The 17,230-nt window shown below is 38.1% G+C and overlaps 1 protein-coding gene across 6 annotated transcripts in view; it reads left to right on the forward strand.

The window, feature by feature from the left end:
* Window positions 1-9,088, forward strand: part of SLC39A12 (solute carrier family 39 member 12) — a 36,128-nt gene extending 27,040 nt beyond the window's left edge. For 5 of the 6 annotated variants that reach the window (XM_042043756.1, XM_042043757.1, XM_042043758.1 and 2 more), the window contains 3 exons: window positions 2,421-2,579; window positions 3,970-4,157; window positions 8,588-9,088. In XM_042043756.1, the coding sequence (XP_041899690.1) occupies window positions 2,421-2,579; window positions 3,970-4,157; window positions 8,588-8,716 (476 nt within the window). In that variant the 3' untranslated portion in view covers window positions 8,717-9,088. The remainder of the gene's footprint in view (window positions 1-2,420; window positions 2,580-3,969; window positions 4,158-8,587) is intronic. The other variant, XM_042043760.1, reaches the window with a different exon arrangement.
* The last annotated feature ends 8,142 nt before the right edge of the window (window positions 9,089-17,230 follow it).

The raw sequence follows: 17,230 nt of genomic DNA on the forward strand, positions 1-17,230 counted from the left end.
ACTGAACAGAATCTGCAGGTCTAAGAGAGAAGCCTGACAACTCCAGAACTGCAAAGCTTCACTGTAAATGCCTGTCAAGTAGGACTGCAAAAGGAGTCAATCACCTTAGATAGTCAGGGAGATGAAAGAAAAAGACATCTGACTGGCCTCATTTATCCATACTTTTTGTATCAAGATCAGAGAAGACCAAACAGTAGCATTTTATATTTGGTATACTTAGTGACACTTTACATTTACTAAAACTATTTTTTCTGTGTTGGTCATGGAAACATTGGGAAAAGATCTATTTATGGATAAATGTTTGCTTCAAAATCTTATTCTAAACTTAAAAACTGTAGTATATGTTGAGGTCCTGTACCCATTAGTTTTATGAAAATTATAGAATAGAATTTGCTATGAGTTCTAATCCCCTCTTTAAGCAGAGAAAAAGTAAGGTTTTTGGAGAAGAAGAGGCTTTGTAGAAATAGTTAAGGTAATAAGTTAGTACTCAGAGTTCGTGTTGGAATATAATGCAGTGAGATAACTGCCAGTAACAAAGCTGCTTTAAAATATGCTGAAAATAAAGTAAGATAAACATTCATATTTATTTATACATACATCTTCTTAACTTTCTGTCAAGGAAGTTCACAAAACTTAAATCTGTAATTGCTCCATGTTAACCTGATTCCTGTGCTATACTACAATACACTGGAATGAGTCCCAGTAATCATGGTATATCTTCTCCAACAATCAGATACTTGAACAAAACAGACCAATAAGACCTCAGGGCAGGCCATGATTTCACCCTTGCCAGTGCTTATTACAAATCACAAACTTAATGTAATGCAGCAATCTATTATTTCTATGTAATTCATGCTCTGTGCTATTGGTTATAAACTGCCCATAGTGTTTAGAAAGAACTGTGCAAACTGGGGACATCCACGTCCGGCTCTGTAAGCTGGCAGCAAAATCTAACAAGCCTGCCAATTTTTCTGAACCCACAGAGCTCCCAGGCAACTAGGGAGGATTTTCTGAATACGGTTGTTAGGCTTTTATGTGCTCTGTGTTTTTCATAATAGTCTGAAGGCTTGAGTTCTAGCCAGTTTCTGTAAGAAAAACATCTCCCCCATCACTATAAAATGTTCATCTCTGAGAAACATTACTGGATTGAAACCTTGTAATAACTGTATTCAGACAGGTCTGTGCAGCTTCATGTTTGTTCCTTAGTCTGTCATACTATGTCGATGTGGGGTCACCAAAAGTCAGAAAAATACATATTTAGGGCCCAAATCATGACCCTGCTCCTTCAGGCCTGAAACCAACCCTTTTCAAAGTGTTCTGTCCATTCTGTGTAGAGGGAAGCTGGATGGGTTTCTTGACAGACATTAGGCAGCCGCTTGTAAGATTGTGGGTAAAATGAATGAAACAAAGTACAGGATGGGGCAGCTAATTAAGTGTTGCTAAGTTTAGACATTGAACTTATATGGAGCCTTGTTGCTTCTTGAAGAGATATACTCCCTCTCTGTGAATCTGTTCAGCATTCCACCCAGCTGTTACAGGCTGGGCAGAGAGACTGTCCCTAATTCCCTAGCTTGAGCTCAGTACTTGCATCACTAGTGGCACCTTTCCACTCATGTCAAGTGACATGATGCCATGAACACCCAGTACACTGTTTCACAGTAAACAAGGTCACAGAGCAGTATGGGAAAGACAAACAGCCATCTACACCCAGGAGTGGTGCTCCAGATAGGAGTACTATGGGCATAACAGCCATTAATTGATTGGAACAAATATTGGATATAAGCATACTGTAACCCTCTACTATAAGTGATACTCTTAGGCTTGTTGTCTTTCATTTCTATCTTTCACTGTAACGCAACTGCATAAGAAAACTAAACCCTGCAAATATTACTCAACAGTAGTAAGCTTCACAGGATTAAAACAATCAGTTGTGTGAGACCAAATATTTATCTTCACTATAGCTGTGCAATTCTGTGAGCAACTGTGGAAGAACTCCACATAACATCTAGCAAAACTTGTGTGAATTTCATCAAATAAAGAAAGAATATAGAAATAAATTGATATAAAGAAAGATATAAATAAAGAAATATAATAGAAACCCTTAGGATGCATCGTGAGACTGGACTCAAACCAAAATTTTTGTCTAATAGTTGACCTAGTAAGAATAAGGAAGTTATTTCCTGGTATCTGCATCTCATTTTGAATTGTTCCGGAACCTTCTTTTTTTGTTTCAAATGTATTGACGGACATGTAATAACAAGGACAAAGCAGATAAACACTATTTCCCTCTGATTATCATGACTTTTTGTAATGTTATATGCAAAGTCACAAAAAACCCCAAATCATTTGTAATATAACAAAAGTGGCAATATCTGTTTGGGTTAAAACTGGGCTTTTTATCTGTTTGTTTGTTTTCCGAGGTAAGAAAATCAGCTTGTTAGCAATAATGGTTCTGGTGGGTGACAGTCTTCACAATTTTGCTGATGGCTTGGTAATAGGAGCAGCATTCTCATCCTCAACAGAAACAGGTGTGACAACGACTGTTGCTATTTTATGCCATGAAATTCCTCATGAAATGGGTAAGAAATACATGTGTGTATTTTTCCTGATTGGCTTTGCATTTCCAGGTTTCCTAAAAAGTTCTTTCCTGTATGACATTTGTGGGAATTCTTGTTTATAGCATCATGAATTATAACATTACTATGTGAGGCTGATACTTTCTTTGCCCTTCACAAAAACCAGGGGAGGCTTCTGCACTCATTACTGGATGCCTTCCCATCTCGCCTTCTCCAAATGCAAATGACATCAGGTCAGGAGTGACCTGTTATTCTTATGTGTACAGACACAAAAAATAATAAACTGTAAGCAAGACCCATGTGTGCATAATGGCCATGCCTGACACAGTGGCCTATCCAAGAGTTTCAATATGCAGCAGAGCTATTTAAGCATGTATTCCTCTTGCTACCCTCATTCCTGCTGCTAATCAAGAACAATAAGATAATAAAAGGTGTATGACCTATTCTACTAGTGGACGGGATGGGAAGATTGTTCTGATGAATATTGCCCTTGATTGACCTTCTGTGGTAAAACTTCCAGCATGGCTGAAGCTGCTCCTGGCATTGTGTTGACAGATGTTTATAAACTGGGAAGTTTGAGATGAGAACTGCAGGTTCTCATTTCCGTCATTAAGTGACTGAAGATTTCATGTGCTATGTAGAAAATTCCTCCAAACAAAAAGGTGGGATGGAGGACTGCTGTAAAACTGGTAACTCTTGTTTGCATAGCAAAGAAAATTTAAATACCTGACAGTTACCTCCAAAGACACCTTCTTAATTCCGGGGCAGTAGTGCCTCAGTGTCAAAGTGGCCTTTTTACACTCATGAAACAAAGTTTTTCGAATCTTCTACTGTGGGCCTGTTATGAAATCTTTTATTTTAGAAGAAAAATCTGCGATGGAATTCTGATGTACAACTTGCTCCAATTGATGAGGACTGAAATCAGTGGAATTAAACTCAAACTGGGATCAGACCAGCATAGATTACTCTGACTTGCAGCACCTGTAAAACACTCAAAGACCGTGCTGCAAATATACCCACATGATTTGAACTGGCAAGTCCCCAGTGGAGAAAGATTTAGAAACTCTGGGAAGCCATGTGACTTCACTTTTGCATGTATCCAAGTTGGAATGTCACAGAACATAGAGAACTAACAGAAAGCCCTCCTCAATACTGTATGCTATCTTTAGGAACAGCTAAACAAGTACAAGTCAATATGACTTTTTTGTTGTTTTGAGATTTTTCTTTCACACTGAACAAGTTTATAACTAACTCTACAGAATTCTAAAGGCAGCCCTCCGTCATTCACTATCTTTGTGCATATCCTAATTATTTTCCTTCATATTTTATTACCAAGAGTCTTAAAAATACATTTCTCAGCTAAATAATAAATGTTCTCTTTTTCTCTATGCAGGAGATTTTGCTGTGCTGCTAAGTACAGGGCTCCCCACGAAGATTGCAATTTTGATGAATTTTATAAGTGCGCTAACAGCATTCTTAGGACTTTATATTGGTCTTTCTCTATCGACTGACCCATCCATTCAAAACTGGATCTTTACTATTACAGCCGGAATGTTCTTGTATTTATCTTTAGCAGAAATGGTGAGAACTTCAGTCTATTTTTATATTTTCCTTATAGCATAGCCATATCATAGATGAGTGTCAGACAAATGCAGGGGGATGAATGTGGAGAGAAAAAGAGTTCATAGGCTGCTTGTTGGGAAGAGCATGTTGTCTGTCCTGTGTGTGCAGAGTGCTTAAAACAGTAATCTGGTTTTGTTTTGTGTCACTCTCATGCTAGGTGTCATTATAATGAAAAGGGGAAATAAAGGCCATTAAGGGACTAAGATAAGAGAAAGGCATAATGGACTTTCAGAGTCTTTTTAAAAAAATACTTTAAAGACTTTTAAACAATGTATTTTTAGTTAATTAGTGAAAATTATATATTTGAACCTTCAGGGGTTTTTAAGATCTTGAAAAAATTGGTTACTTTTTTCTTTTTCTGCCCTTTTTCTTCATATATTTTTCACCTGTTGTTTCAATGCAAATTTGCTGTTTCAGAACTAAAATGTAAGATACTTGTAAGATACATTTCGTTTCTGTCCTAGGGACGTTTCAATGAGCTCTTAAGCAATTAAAAAGCCTTCAGATAACCTCAAATTTTTTATATTTGCCTAGTGTTTTTCATACTCCCAGTTCAATAGCAATGATCTCTCTATAGAAAAATAGGGTGTGAAGATAGGAGGTAGGAGGAAGGTCTAAGGACTGAGCAAAATGTGGAGGAATCATAGCTCATGCAGATTCCTCAGGCCACATAATTTATTGAAGAGATGGGTAAGTGTTACGCTTGTAGGAATGCAGAACATAAATGCCTGCCCAGCTTTGTCACAGGGCTCTTTACACATCATGTGTTGATGTAAAGTTTCTTGCAAGCTCCTCCACAAAGATGGAATGTTTTGAGTGAGTAGATCAAGAGGGAGGAAAAAAGAAGTCTCTTCATAAATTATTACTTTGTTTTTTCCCAAGGCCGTCTGTCTCTCTCTTATGTTCATTACCACCCCTTGTCTTCATTACCACTTTGTGCCTGAGATGCTCTATACCAGGTTCAGGTATCATACTTTAAACCTGATATGCCATTCCAGTATTATAACCTATTTAAAATTCAACTTAATTCTACTCTGCAGTAACTGATCTTAGACTTTGGTAGTATTTTTGTCTATTTTTGCTATTTTAAGTGAAGTAAAATGAACATAAAGTGCACCTAAGAGCTTAATCGGGAACTGCTGAAGGATTGTGGATGTGTCAACAGTCCTGACTGAGGTGGTAAATAACAGACAAGAACACTGTGTACCAAGTTGCAGCTTGTTCTGACAGAGACATTTGGAAGTGAGGCTGCCTACCAGCTGTGTAGGCATGGTTTTACTAATGGGTCTAGGAACGATGTACACATATTTTTCCTTCAGTGTAGGATCGGCATCCATCAGGGATCCACAAGCTCTTAGAAAAATACCATGTTTTACCCTGAGTCTTCAAAGCAATGTGCCAGCTGTAACTCCCAAGAGAAAATACAGTTCCAGGCAGAGACAGGGACGTATTTTCCCTTGTTCTCAGTTTGTCATCATAATCTTCCTCTTGATGTGAAGGGGAGAAAGAAGGGAGAGAGAGGGGAGGAACTTATTTCTCTCAATCCCTTTTATTAATAGGACTCTCATCAGCCTTTCTCTGCATTTTGTCAAAAGAGCTGCCATCAGGAGGCTCACCTGTTTGTCAGTGTCAAATATCACAAGGATTATTTTATTTTAAAAATTATTTATGTAGCACTGCAGGCATCTATAGATCTGAAAATTTTTGCATGTTAGTATAGTACATCTCAAGAGAAAATGAGCCATTCTTTATGTATTTTTCAACTTACTGCACAGAAATAGGTTCTATTCTCTGCTGCACTCTCATCTACAAACAGCAATCATCAGTGCTCCTGCCAGTGGTGTACAAACACTTAATAGTACACAAAACTTGACTATAATTTTCAGTACTTGTTTTATGGGATTTCACATATTCATGTGCTTGTGAGAGCAGCAGTTTAATAAAACTGAACAGCATCACTGGTTTCTGCATTGAGGAACATTGAGGGGTGTGAGTGGAGGTTTGTTGACAGAACAACACAGTGAGACTGCAACCAAAGACCAAGTACCACAAAACTACTTCTGTGGGTAACTAAAGGTTTTTTGTTTCTACAAATGGCATCATAACTCCATTAGCAAGCTGTATAGACTAACAATTTCAGAAACTGAATAAGGGACAAAAGATAAAATCACTTACATTCATCATTTTTCACCAAGAAATTGTGCAAAACTGAAGTTTACTCTTTGAAAATGTTTTTTTGAAAATGTTTTCAAATGTAATTTTGAAAATTTTTCCCATTTTGAAGATAAGGGAGTAGTTTTTAAACTGATTTACTGGACTGTTGCAGTGTAGCAGCCATGCCACCTGTGCCCAGCTTGGTAGAACTCTTTTTTAGCCAGTACAAGCCTGAGAGCCTCTCATGCCTTCTTTCAGCATGCTGCTTCCTGTTTCTTCTTATCTTTTGTGTGCTCATGATAACATGACCTGGAGTGGAATAAAGCAGTACCTCTTTTGCCTCTGACAGACTTGAAGCATTAGCAAGCGTGATAGCTTCTGACAGCTTGGATGTGGTGCTATGTTCCCTTAACTTGTGAAGTGGTTTGCATCTGCCAGTTGAATAGGCAGGCCTATGCTTCTTAAACAACAAGATTCTCTCTGCTGTACCACACACTTTGTTGTTCAGAGAGAGCTGGGTAACCACAGCTGATATTGTGACAGCAACCATTTTATTTTAGCAGATAAGCAGGGATGTCACACTAGGTATGGCTATAGAAATGGTTTGTATTGATAACATGCACATAGGTTAGGTAGAGGGAGCAGACATCAGCACTGGACATGGAAAAGGTACTACTTGCTAAGAATTCCTTTTGAAAATTCTCTTAGGAACCTGCTGTGCATCTGTGTAGCTCCTAAATTGTCACTGATAGCAATAAATAAATTCTCACTGACAGCAATGAAAATACTGGATTTTGCAGCGAGAGGAGGAAATTTTCCCGTTTGGAGAACTTGTTCACTCAGGCACTGGAGAAGAGGACAAAATAGACTGATTATAAGGATAAATAAGAAAGACTAAACATCTGGACTGGAACCCTGGATTCAGGGTAGCTCTTAATTAATAGTTTTTACCTATATACACAAAAACCCCTGTGGGCTCTGAGCACTTAAAACTGTCAGTTCAGATTTTGATTTACATCAGGACTTTGAGGTGTTTACACTTGCTTTAGATGAAAAGTTTCTGATTATCTTTAAACACTGATCAAGTATAACTACGTAAGTTTCTGCACCGTAATTTAAACCACTGCCTGGTTGTAATGAAGATCCAGGGCATTTGGGTTTCCCTGTTATTTTCAGGCAAAACTTTACAGCGGAGGCAGATTTTTCAGTACAGTTTTGGTTTGGGCCTATGCCGACTTCCAAAGGAAGAAGAATGCAGGAGAAGCAGCCCCAGAGACCCCTGTCTGACAGAGGGAAGGACAAGCGTAGCAAACACTCCCGTTAACCTCCTTGGTCAGCACCACTCCACTGTCTCCCAGTGGCTGCTGCTGTTACAGCTACTGCAAAGAGGCTCCAAAGTGCAGAGGAACTCAGTAGTTTTATTCAAGCACAGAAAAAACACACCAAAACCAGAGGTCAGCACTAGATTATTGCTCTGTATTTATTTCTAGAGTTGATGTGACAGTATTAGCAGTCATCAGTGTTTCCCCTGCATAAAGCAAAAATATTAAGAGAATTTGAGCCTGAGGCATCATTTTTGCAAGCTCTGTTTAGACACATATTTAGTTTAAACCTTTGATAAAATACACTGTGTAGAGTGAAAGGTCAGTGCAAGTAGCTTTTATTACGATTATAAACAAGTGTTGCTCCATTACTTGATGTAAAACTGACAGAGAAAAATACTAAACATGATTTTTTTCAAGCATTTTAAAAGTCCTGTGTTCAACTTGTACATTTACTAAAGCCCAAGTAAATAGGAGTGTTGCCAGTTATTTCAGAAAAAGCATGATTGACACTATATATAGTACTGAAGCAAAAATACTCCAACTAGTTTATTCCCACAAAAGGAAATCACTAATTTTACTAAATAAGTATTTCCTTGCAGACATCTGTATAAAATTACTACAAACTACTGAGAAGTTAAAAAATTTCGGAATCTTGTTTATAATTCTTGTCAGTGCTAGTAAAAGAACCAAAGTGGGTTGAATTTGATTAATTGAAATATTTCACTGTCAAGATCACTTTTTGTCAAAATGTACAGAAAATGCTACACATTAATAACCATAGTCAGAAGCTCAGCATTTTAAAAGTTGTTTGGTTTTTTTTTTAATGAAGTTTGCCTTGTTTTCCCATAACTTTTTTTTCCCACAGATGAATGTATCTGGCTCTCATTCTGTGTCTTATTCTTTTTTTAGCTTCCTGAAATGACTCATATTCAGACACGGCGACCCTGGTTGATGTTTCTCCTACAGAACCTTGGATTACTATTAGGCTGGCTTTGCCTCTTACTTTTGGCTGTATTTGAACAGAAAATTAAAATATAAGTTTTCTGTTGGAAATCTTGAAGTACCACTTATGACAGTGGATAGCATTATTCACAATTTTGTCATGTCTGCTATAGTGATATGTAAATTAAGTTGCTGGGATTTTATATCTGAACAGTAGATAACTATTTTACTTTATTAACTTATTGTTCAGATTTTGTAATTATTTTTTTGTAAACATGAATGTTTAGAATTATGTTTTATTTGTTACTGAGTTTACCAGATCCCATGTTCAAACTCACAGGAGCTTTTAATTAGTTTTTATTGAGACTGTTTTAGTTGAATGCTCTAAGTGATCTCTGCCAGTCTGATTGAAGAAAAGAATAAAACAATTTTATATGCAATAATTAAAGTGGACTAACCATAGTTGAATAATTTGAATAAGGAATGGTTTTTTTGCCTTTTAGTACAAAGAATCAGTGTATTTCTTTAAATCTAAAAAGCATAGCCAAGCTAAACTGCTAAATGGCATAAAGCAATCTCATAAAGTCTGCACTATCTATGTTGACAACATAAAGATTCTCATCAGTTACATCTTGCTGGTCCACTGTGGCAGGAAAAAAATGGTAAGTGTAAATGTTGAAGTTTATGATATAGAAATTTGAGAATACTCTTTCCCGACTATAATGCAGTTTCTCATATGTGTGATGGATTCTGTGACAGTCAGGCACTGGACTAACCACTTTGGCATTATCTCACCTCTGGTGGTTGCTTATAGAAACTGCTTATGAACTGTTTTTCCCTGATATCCCTTCCAGGCTCCTCAAATGAAGGGATTTCTTGAGCCAAATCTTGCTTCTGAGACATCACATTCAATAAACACTTGCCTTCCTGTCAGCAATTAGCTTAATCATAGATATGGGATGTGCATTGTGGAAAGAGCTTTTTCAATTGTCTAGAGTGAATGTGGCCTCACTGCAGCTCCTCCCATCCTGAGTGATTTTTGTGTAATTAGTCCTCTTGATTTCAAGGTAATTCTGCGTAAGTTGAGATGATTCATTTAATTTAGTATTGCAGAACCAGGTCTGAAACAAATATACAAATTCTGCCCTGATTCTCATGTGCTGAGCAGCTTCCAGGAGGTATTGAGCAACACTCAGCTGAGTGATTTCAGCTATTTGCATGCTCTCAATTTCTGGTGCAAGGACTTCTCCACCACCTTATTTATACTTTTGTATGAGAACTGAATTATGTTCTTTATTTCTCCTCTGATGAGATGTGGAAATAGAGAGAGTAAGTTACAGAACAGACATATATTCTTTATGCAGCGACTGAAAATTTTCTTTTATTTGTCTTAACTCAGTCTTGAAATATCTCTACATTATGACACAACATGACTGTCTCACAATGTGTCCTGTGTTTTTTTGATAGCTCCTAGTGAAGGTACAATTATTCTCATATTACAGAGGGGAACAGAGTCTACTCTCCTGGAGCAGACTGTCAGACCTGTTAGTTCTCAAAAGCTTCATGGGCACCATACTAACTTATCAAAATACAAAGTGAAAAAACCCCCGAATTTCACTGTTTATGACAGCCCAGGTACATGGGCTTGTGAACCCTTAGTCAATCACAGACTAACTCTCAGGAAAAAAACAAAATATTTAGAGATAATTTTTAAATTAGATATGTATTCATTTTCAGTCCCTGTTAGTTATGGGAATCTGTAGCAAATACTCCAATGCAAATCTAGACAAACCTAGACATTTACATACCTTGAGAAACCTTGTGCCAAACAATTTATCCAAGGTAACACAGGAGGTCTCCGTCTGACAGGGGAGTGAACTGAGCTCTTTTTAAGGCTCAAAGTAAAATCCTAGCTTCTTTTATTTAGGTGTGCAAATACTACGATTGCTTTTTCTGTTGATGTAACTTTGAAAGGTGAATTGAGAAGCTATGCCTAATGCTTCTGTTTCAAAGTTCACATTTTTTTCAGGAGCTTGTGCTTGATTTTATTAAGGTAATATTTTTAAAAAGTGGTTTCCTTGATATTTAATCTCTTTGTTTTGGCACTGAGTCACTTCATGATCTTCAGCTGTGGCAGTCAATTCAAGCAATAGCAGGGCATCACTGGACGTAAGCAAAATCCATTCTTGGAGCAGATGGTGCAAATGAATATTGGAAACATTCATTATTTCAAAGAGAAGAGTTACCATAGTTTGAATGCTTATGTATGCCTGATGTTTGCTACCATGGAAAACAAGGTTACCAATATGATCATGTTTTGGTAATGTTATTGTATTCTGAAATATTTGTCTACTATTTATTAATGTGTCTGAAAGAGGGCAAGTAATTTCTGGCAGTGTGTACTTTAAAGTGGCATATGAGCATAGGTTCCTATCCTGACATGATCTGTGAACATATTGTACCCACATCTGTTAAGAAAATGCCATCTTTTGGCTATATATGTTTATCAGGCACCTTGATCACATTTTACAACCAAGTGTATTTATACAGCTTCCACCACAGGCACAGATATGTTGATCAGAATGCCAGTTAACCTTTATTTCTGCCACAGAGCTCTTAGGCTTTTGTGGTGTTTGTCAGTAAGTGAGTAGTTCTATGATCATTTTGCCCTGGTGTCAAATCAGAACACCTGAAATCTCATCAGCATATGAAAGTTTGAATTCCTGTGGCACTTATGAGAGAACTTATCTCACTGCTTAAGACTAGTGCCTCTGCTGTAAATCTCTTCACATTAGTGTCTTTAAAAAGAAGGTGGAGTATTACCACACGTAAATCAAGACTTCTAGCCTTACAGAGGGCTGGAAACTGTTCCTGTAGATCACTGAAACAGAAAAGTAAATGAGTTTTACACCAAAGATATTCACCTGTGGAATTCCTAATTTTAGTCAATGTTCTCTAAAAATTCCAAAAAAAATAACAGAGTATGTTTTTGTGTCCCTACAAAAGAGAAGACTCTGCACAAGTATTCTTATGAACTCTTTTAGTTTGTTTTAAATTCTGTAGAGTTTGATCATAGAGATTTGAAACAGACCTGTTTTTAAAGCCAGGTACATCTTTCTGTTGCTCCAAACCTAACAGACAGAGAGCATAATATGCCAATTGAATAATTTTCATTGAATCAAATCTGTGTAAGGACTGCCAAACTTTATCACTTGCAGCCCTTAAATCAGGACTAGGTTTCTCTGTAAGCAGTATGCAATTACTCAAACAGATGTTATGTGCTTGATGGAGAGATTACTTGGTGAGGTTTTACAGCCAGTCAGGCAGCTCTAACTGGATAATCATAATGTTCCTTTTAAACTTTAAATACATGAATCTATAGATAAAGGAATTTTTCTGGAAGAAGCTGCTTAGCTTTCTCCCTTTCATCTATTCTTAATTTTCAGGCACTCTTAAGATGAAAAGGTCTTGCTTTCCTACACAGAAAATTAGAGAGAAAACGAAAGGTTGAGAGAATTTGTTTGCTACAGTATTTTTTTCTTGGAAGTCAGATGGCAGAGTGCCTCATGAAGAATACTTCCAATTCCAAACTACCAGCGCTCCTAAGCATGAGAGCTGACCTTGTACCTCACTTTTCTGTATATGTTACACATTATCCAGTGACTCCTAAGATAAATAGTACCTTCTTTGCAGTTATAGTAATGCCCTCAGAAGTTTATGGAGCTCATCTGCATGTTTTAAATACTGCCATCTATTCCTTTATTTTATGCTTTAAACATGAATGTGGCATTTCTCCAGAGACAGGAAAATACATAAACATAGACATATAAACATAGACATAGAAAAATACAGAAAACATAGTTAGTTTTTGGTATTTACCCTTGGATTGTTTTGCTATCACCCTGCCATTGCACTTGGGAAAGCAAATTATCATTGTAACAGTTTTAAGCAGGTTTATATCTGTCTGATGTATGGATTAGGGCTGATACCTTATCAATGTCCTTAGCTTTTTCTTTCTTTACTGTAACCTTTTGTCAAGCCTTCCTCTCATTTTAAAAATAAGCTGCCTTCTATTGTGACTGTAGCTGTAGGAATGTGACTACAGAAAATACAAGCAATAGTTACACAATGGCTTTAATCAAAACAAAAAGTCCTGCAATTTATTTTACTAGACCCACCTACATTCCCTTCTCCCCAAAAGAACAAAAAATCCACACAGGGAGCTGTTGCTCTGGGTCACGTAGAGAAATGTAAGAGGTGCCTCTTTCCTTTTATGTCCCTGATAACAGGACCAAGCACAACGGGAGACCCTGCACAGACGCCTGGAAGCACTGAAGTCTCTGCCAAGCTCCCATCGGCGGCAGCGCAGAGCAGCATCCCGGGGCAGGGGTGCAGGGACCGTGCCGGGCTGGTGCCGCTCCCCTGCAAGGGACAGCGCCCAGAGCCGGCGGGGACTCCCGAGGGGGCACCGCAGGGTGGCACTTCAGCGCCTGCAGCGGGAGCATCCAAGGGTTTACAGCTGTCTCTGTTTCACCCTGCTCACTGCAGGGCACGTTCTCAGATGGTTCATGTTGCCTTGGCTTAGCAAGTGAAAGCTGTCGTGAAAGCGGTCTGGCCGATAGCCCCGTGACTGCGGGCTCCCGCAGGGCAAAAATCCGCAGGAGCCCAGCAGTCAGGGTGATCCCAGGGATACCCAGGGAGGTCCATCTCCGCTTTGCAGCTGCAGGGCGCCCAAACAGAGCGCGACGAGGTGGTCTCTCCTCGCCAGGGTCTGCTCTGACATTGCCAGAAATCATTAAGCACAGGATTACCTGGCAACCTAAATCTGCCCAGCAACCATTTGCATATCGGCCCAGGATAACGCCGAACAACTCAAACGCAGTGCTGTAATGTGTCTATATGTGACATCGTTTTATTCCACTGCAGCTGGCTGGGGAACCCTCCCTCCTCCTTTTCCCAAGGGCCAGAAGGACCTAATTTGACCCATCCAAGAGAGGTGATAAGAGATAAGCATAGGGAAATAGATTAGTCAATTATTATGACATAGTCCAGTCTTAAATTAAGATCCCACCAAATTGTTCTCCATGGACTCTCATGCTGCAGGAAGGGCAGCAGGACAATGTCTGCACTGCTCTGTTGGGTAGCTACCCAGCCTATCCTTGTCAGGGTATGTGGTAGGTGAGTAGCAGCCATAGCTGAGGCCTGGCAAGTGTTTCAGAGTATCCCAGGTGTCCCTGTATTGCTGGTGTATATCCACCATCATACTACCTCAGAAAAACTCTTTTTTAGCTTTTCTGGGAAGGACTTTCTAGTGTTTGTCCTTCCCCCTGCTATGCAGATACCATAATCCATATGATACGGGCTGTTACCTGGTATTTTCCACCACCCATAATGATGGTTTTGGACAGATTTTTTGTGTTGCAACTGTTTACCTCTTCTGATGATAAGGACAGGTTTCTATGTTGCAACAGTTTATTTCCTCAGAAAGGGAAACAGAATGTTGGAGATTTCACTGAGAATCACACAGAAGGAGATATTATTATATACACAGCAGTACCAGTAATGCAACTCATTTTTGGAGAGATGCTGCTGTGAGTACTGAGCACAAGCACAAGTAATTTATCTTTTGATTCCACACTGAAATGCGCTGGTGTTGTCTTGGTGGCCTTGGGTGATTTTATCACAAAAAACTGGTAGTGTATCCTAGTTTCAGGACTTCAAAGGCCATCTACGTATTCCTGTGCAAAGGCATAGTATGAGCTCTGGAGCAAGAGTACACCTACTTTTTGACTGTCATCCCAATCCAGAAGGCGGTGGGTATTGAATTTAAGTATACCACCTAATGTCAGCTATATGCATGGTACAGTGACTCAGGAGCAGGTAGCTACAATTATCAGCAAGTTTAGAAAGTTGCACATGGGCAATATACATCTGATGGTTTAGGATGCCCAGGACAGCACAGCAGCATTCAGAAAGCATCCACACTGAGCTGTAGCCATGAACGCAGTCCTTTTCCCAGGTTCTATCCACATGAGACGTCCCATGAATGTTAGAATCATTCTGTTACACTCCAGAACTTCACTGATGATAACTTTTTGTGCACTTTGCACAAGGTTTCAGGGAAAAAGATGCAATGGACAATAAGGCCTTTCCTGTAATATAGTAAAAAACTGAACACAAGGGGCAGGGCACTCTAAATTGCACACTGATTCCTCATCCTGCACAAATGCAAAGCATCTCCCTTTTCACTTTGAGACAACAGGGCAAAACTTATACATAACAGGAAAACCAGAACAAGGAAGTGTCCAGGAGAAAGTTTTTGTAGATGACTGTGTAAATGGGAAAACAAACAAGAAATACATAAAGAATATTACTCCCTCCTCATTTCAGTACCTCCTCATTGGCAAACACAAACCCCACAGAATTCTCTCAAATGTTGCTGGAAAATATTGTGGCTAAGAAGTCAAGTTTTAACATTGGAAATAGTTCACATATTACAAAATAGATGACTTTTAATAACCCTTAAATTTGAGACAGGCATTGTAAATATGATCTGTATGTTCATAGCCATGTAGTTTGGAAAATACATATTCATAGTTGATTAAATCAGTATAATTTTGTGCACAGGATTTCAATTCCATCTCAAGTAATGAGAGGGAAAAAAGCTTATGAGAGCATAGGCCATTTTCTATCATTTCCTACTACCATAAAACTGAGTTTTCAAATTGGCATTTTGTACTTGCAATTAGCAAGAATATGCCATTTGTCTAGACAACAGAGTAGCTGAATATCTAATGTTTCTGGCATTATTACGGTAGATTAAGAAAGCACATGACTATTTGTAAATTCCTTTCTAGCATTTTTTCTTTCCTTCCCTTTCTCTCACTTAATTTCTCCCACCAATATAATTCCTGCTGTGTGTTAAGTTTCAGTTTTGGTAGAGAAAACCTGATTTTTTAGAGATATTTCATTATTATAGTGTGTGTTGGATCATGGGCAAGAGAGACTTCAGAAAGGATTATCTGAATTCTAAGGAAGCATAAATAGAGCAAGAGGTTCCTACCTTTTTTTTTTTGGTTGATTTGTTGCTTGGGGTTTTTTTAAATTGTTTGTTTTATTTTTTTATTAGAAAGCTTTAAAAGGAAAAAAAGGAACAATTAGAACCCCAACAAAGTATTTAAATGTCAAGGTGCAAATACTGACACTGGTACTCACCAGTTTACATTAGACTGCAAGTGATCAGGTCTTCTGCACATCTCCAATCACTTTTATTTAAAGCTATTGCTTCCCAGCTGAGACATGGTAACTGACCCTGGGCACATGCCTAATCTTTTGCAAATTCTCAGTAAAACAATTGCTAACCACTTCCATTTCTACAGCCTACTGGTATTATGGATGAAGACAGAAAAACAGTTTCTAATAAAGGACAAATATATGATTTAGGCAATATAAACTGAAAATTGCTGAAGACTAGAAGTAGATATGTACTTCCAATACACTCTTGTGGTTTATAGTTCTGGTATGAATGTAAACTGTAGCAATAACAAGAGTTGCTTTTGAGTATCTCATATTGATTTCAAGTAAGAAATATTCCATACTTTTCCCTTCAGAATTCACAACACAAAGGGTAGCTCAGACAGTAAGAACAAAGCTTCAGGTCCCTGGCTTTCTCAAGAATTACATTTTTGTATGTTCAAAATGGCTATTTGAATAGTAAAAAGGCCCTTTACCACTTTCTGCATTTTTGTCCTACTTATTTCAGAAATAGCCACCTTTTACAAAGAATTGCCAAGCTTGTTCCCCAGGGAAGTTGGTGGTTCACATGGTAAGACACACAGAGTTTTGGCAGAAGAGACATTTACATTCACTATATTCATGGTTACGAAATAGCATCAGATATCAGCCTCAAGAGTTTGCTCTTTAATGCTCTTAAAATCAGTGAGACTTTGCAGCATGTAAAGAATAAACCACTTCTGAATTCTCATGTTCGTTTTACACTGGCAAAATTTTGGTAGAAGCAGTAACTTCTGCTTCATTCTATTTTAAACAAAAGACAACATGGGCTTTTGGATTCTTTATAACAAAACTCCCAAGTCTGCACAGTGCCTCTGTTACTGAGATCTACATGATAAGGAGATCATCTGAAATACAGCTGGCAACCAGCACTGTTTCTCAAGTACTCAAAGTTCCTAGGCAGTATGTTTGATGAAAAACACATTGCATGTTCATTTATCCCCTATGTCTATTTAAAATGTGAGATATAAACATCTCTACTAGAGAACAACTCAAAAACCCTATATCTGGTTTACATTTTTCCGTCACCACAAGGACACTTCATTAGCTAATCCATTGTGGAACTGATTTTTAACAAAATAAAAGTAAATTCAATTTGTTAAGTTTAGTCAGATCATGTTATACCCTTCCAGTAAATCTACCCCTACAGTTCTAGCTGCCTTGTATTATTATTTTCTGGTGACAGATAGGCTGCTGCAAATACTTCTATCATAATTAATCTGCTCCAAGGGAAAAAAAAGAAAAAAGAGTTGAAAGTAAACTTCTAAATTACTTGGTCCTACACCTTACAGTGTGAATGGGTCCTTGCAGTTTTTA

The sequence above is a fragment of the Corvus kubaryi genome, unplaced genomic scaffold (assembly GCF_017639235.1).
Source record: "Corvus kubaryi isolate FWS band 111438036 unplaced genomic scaffold, C.kubaryi_AGA036_p1.0 37398, whole genome shotgun sequence".
Lineage (NCBI taxonomy): Eukaryota > Metazoa > Chordata > Aves > Passeriformes > Corvidae > Corvus > Corvus kubaryi.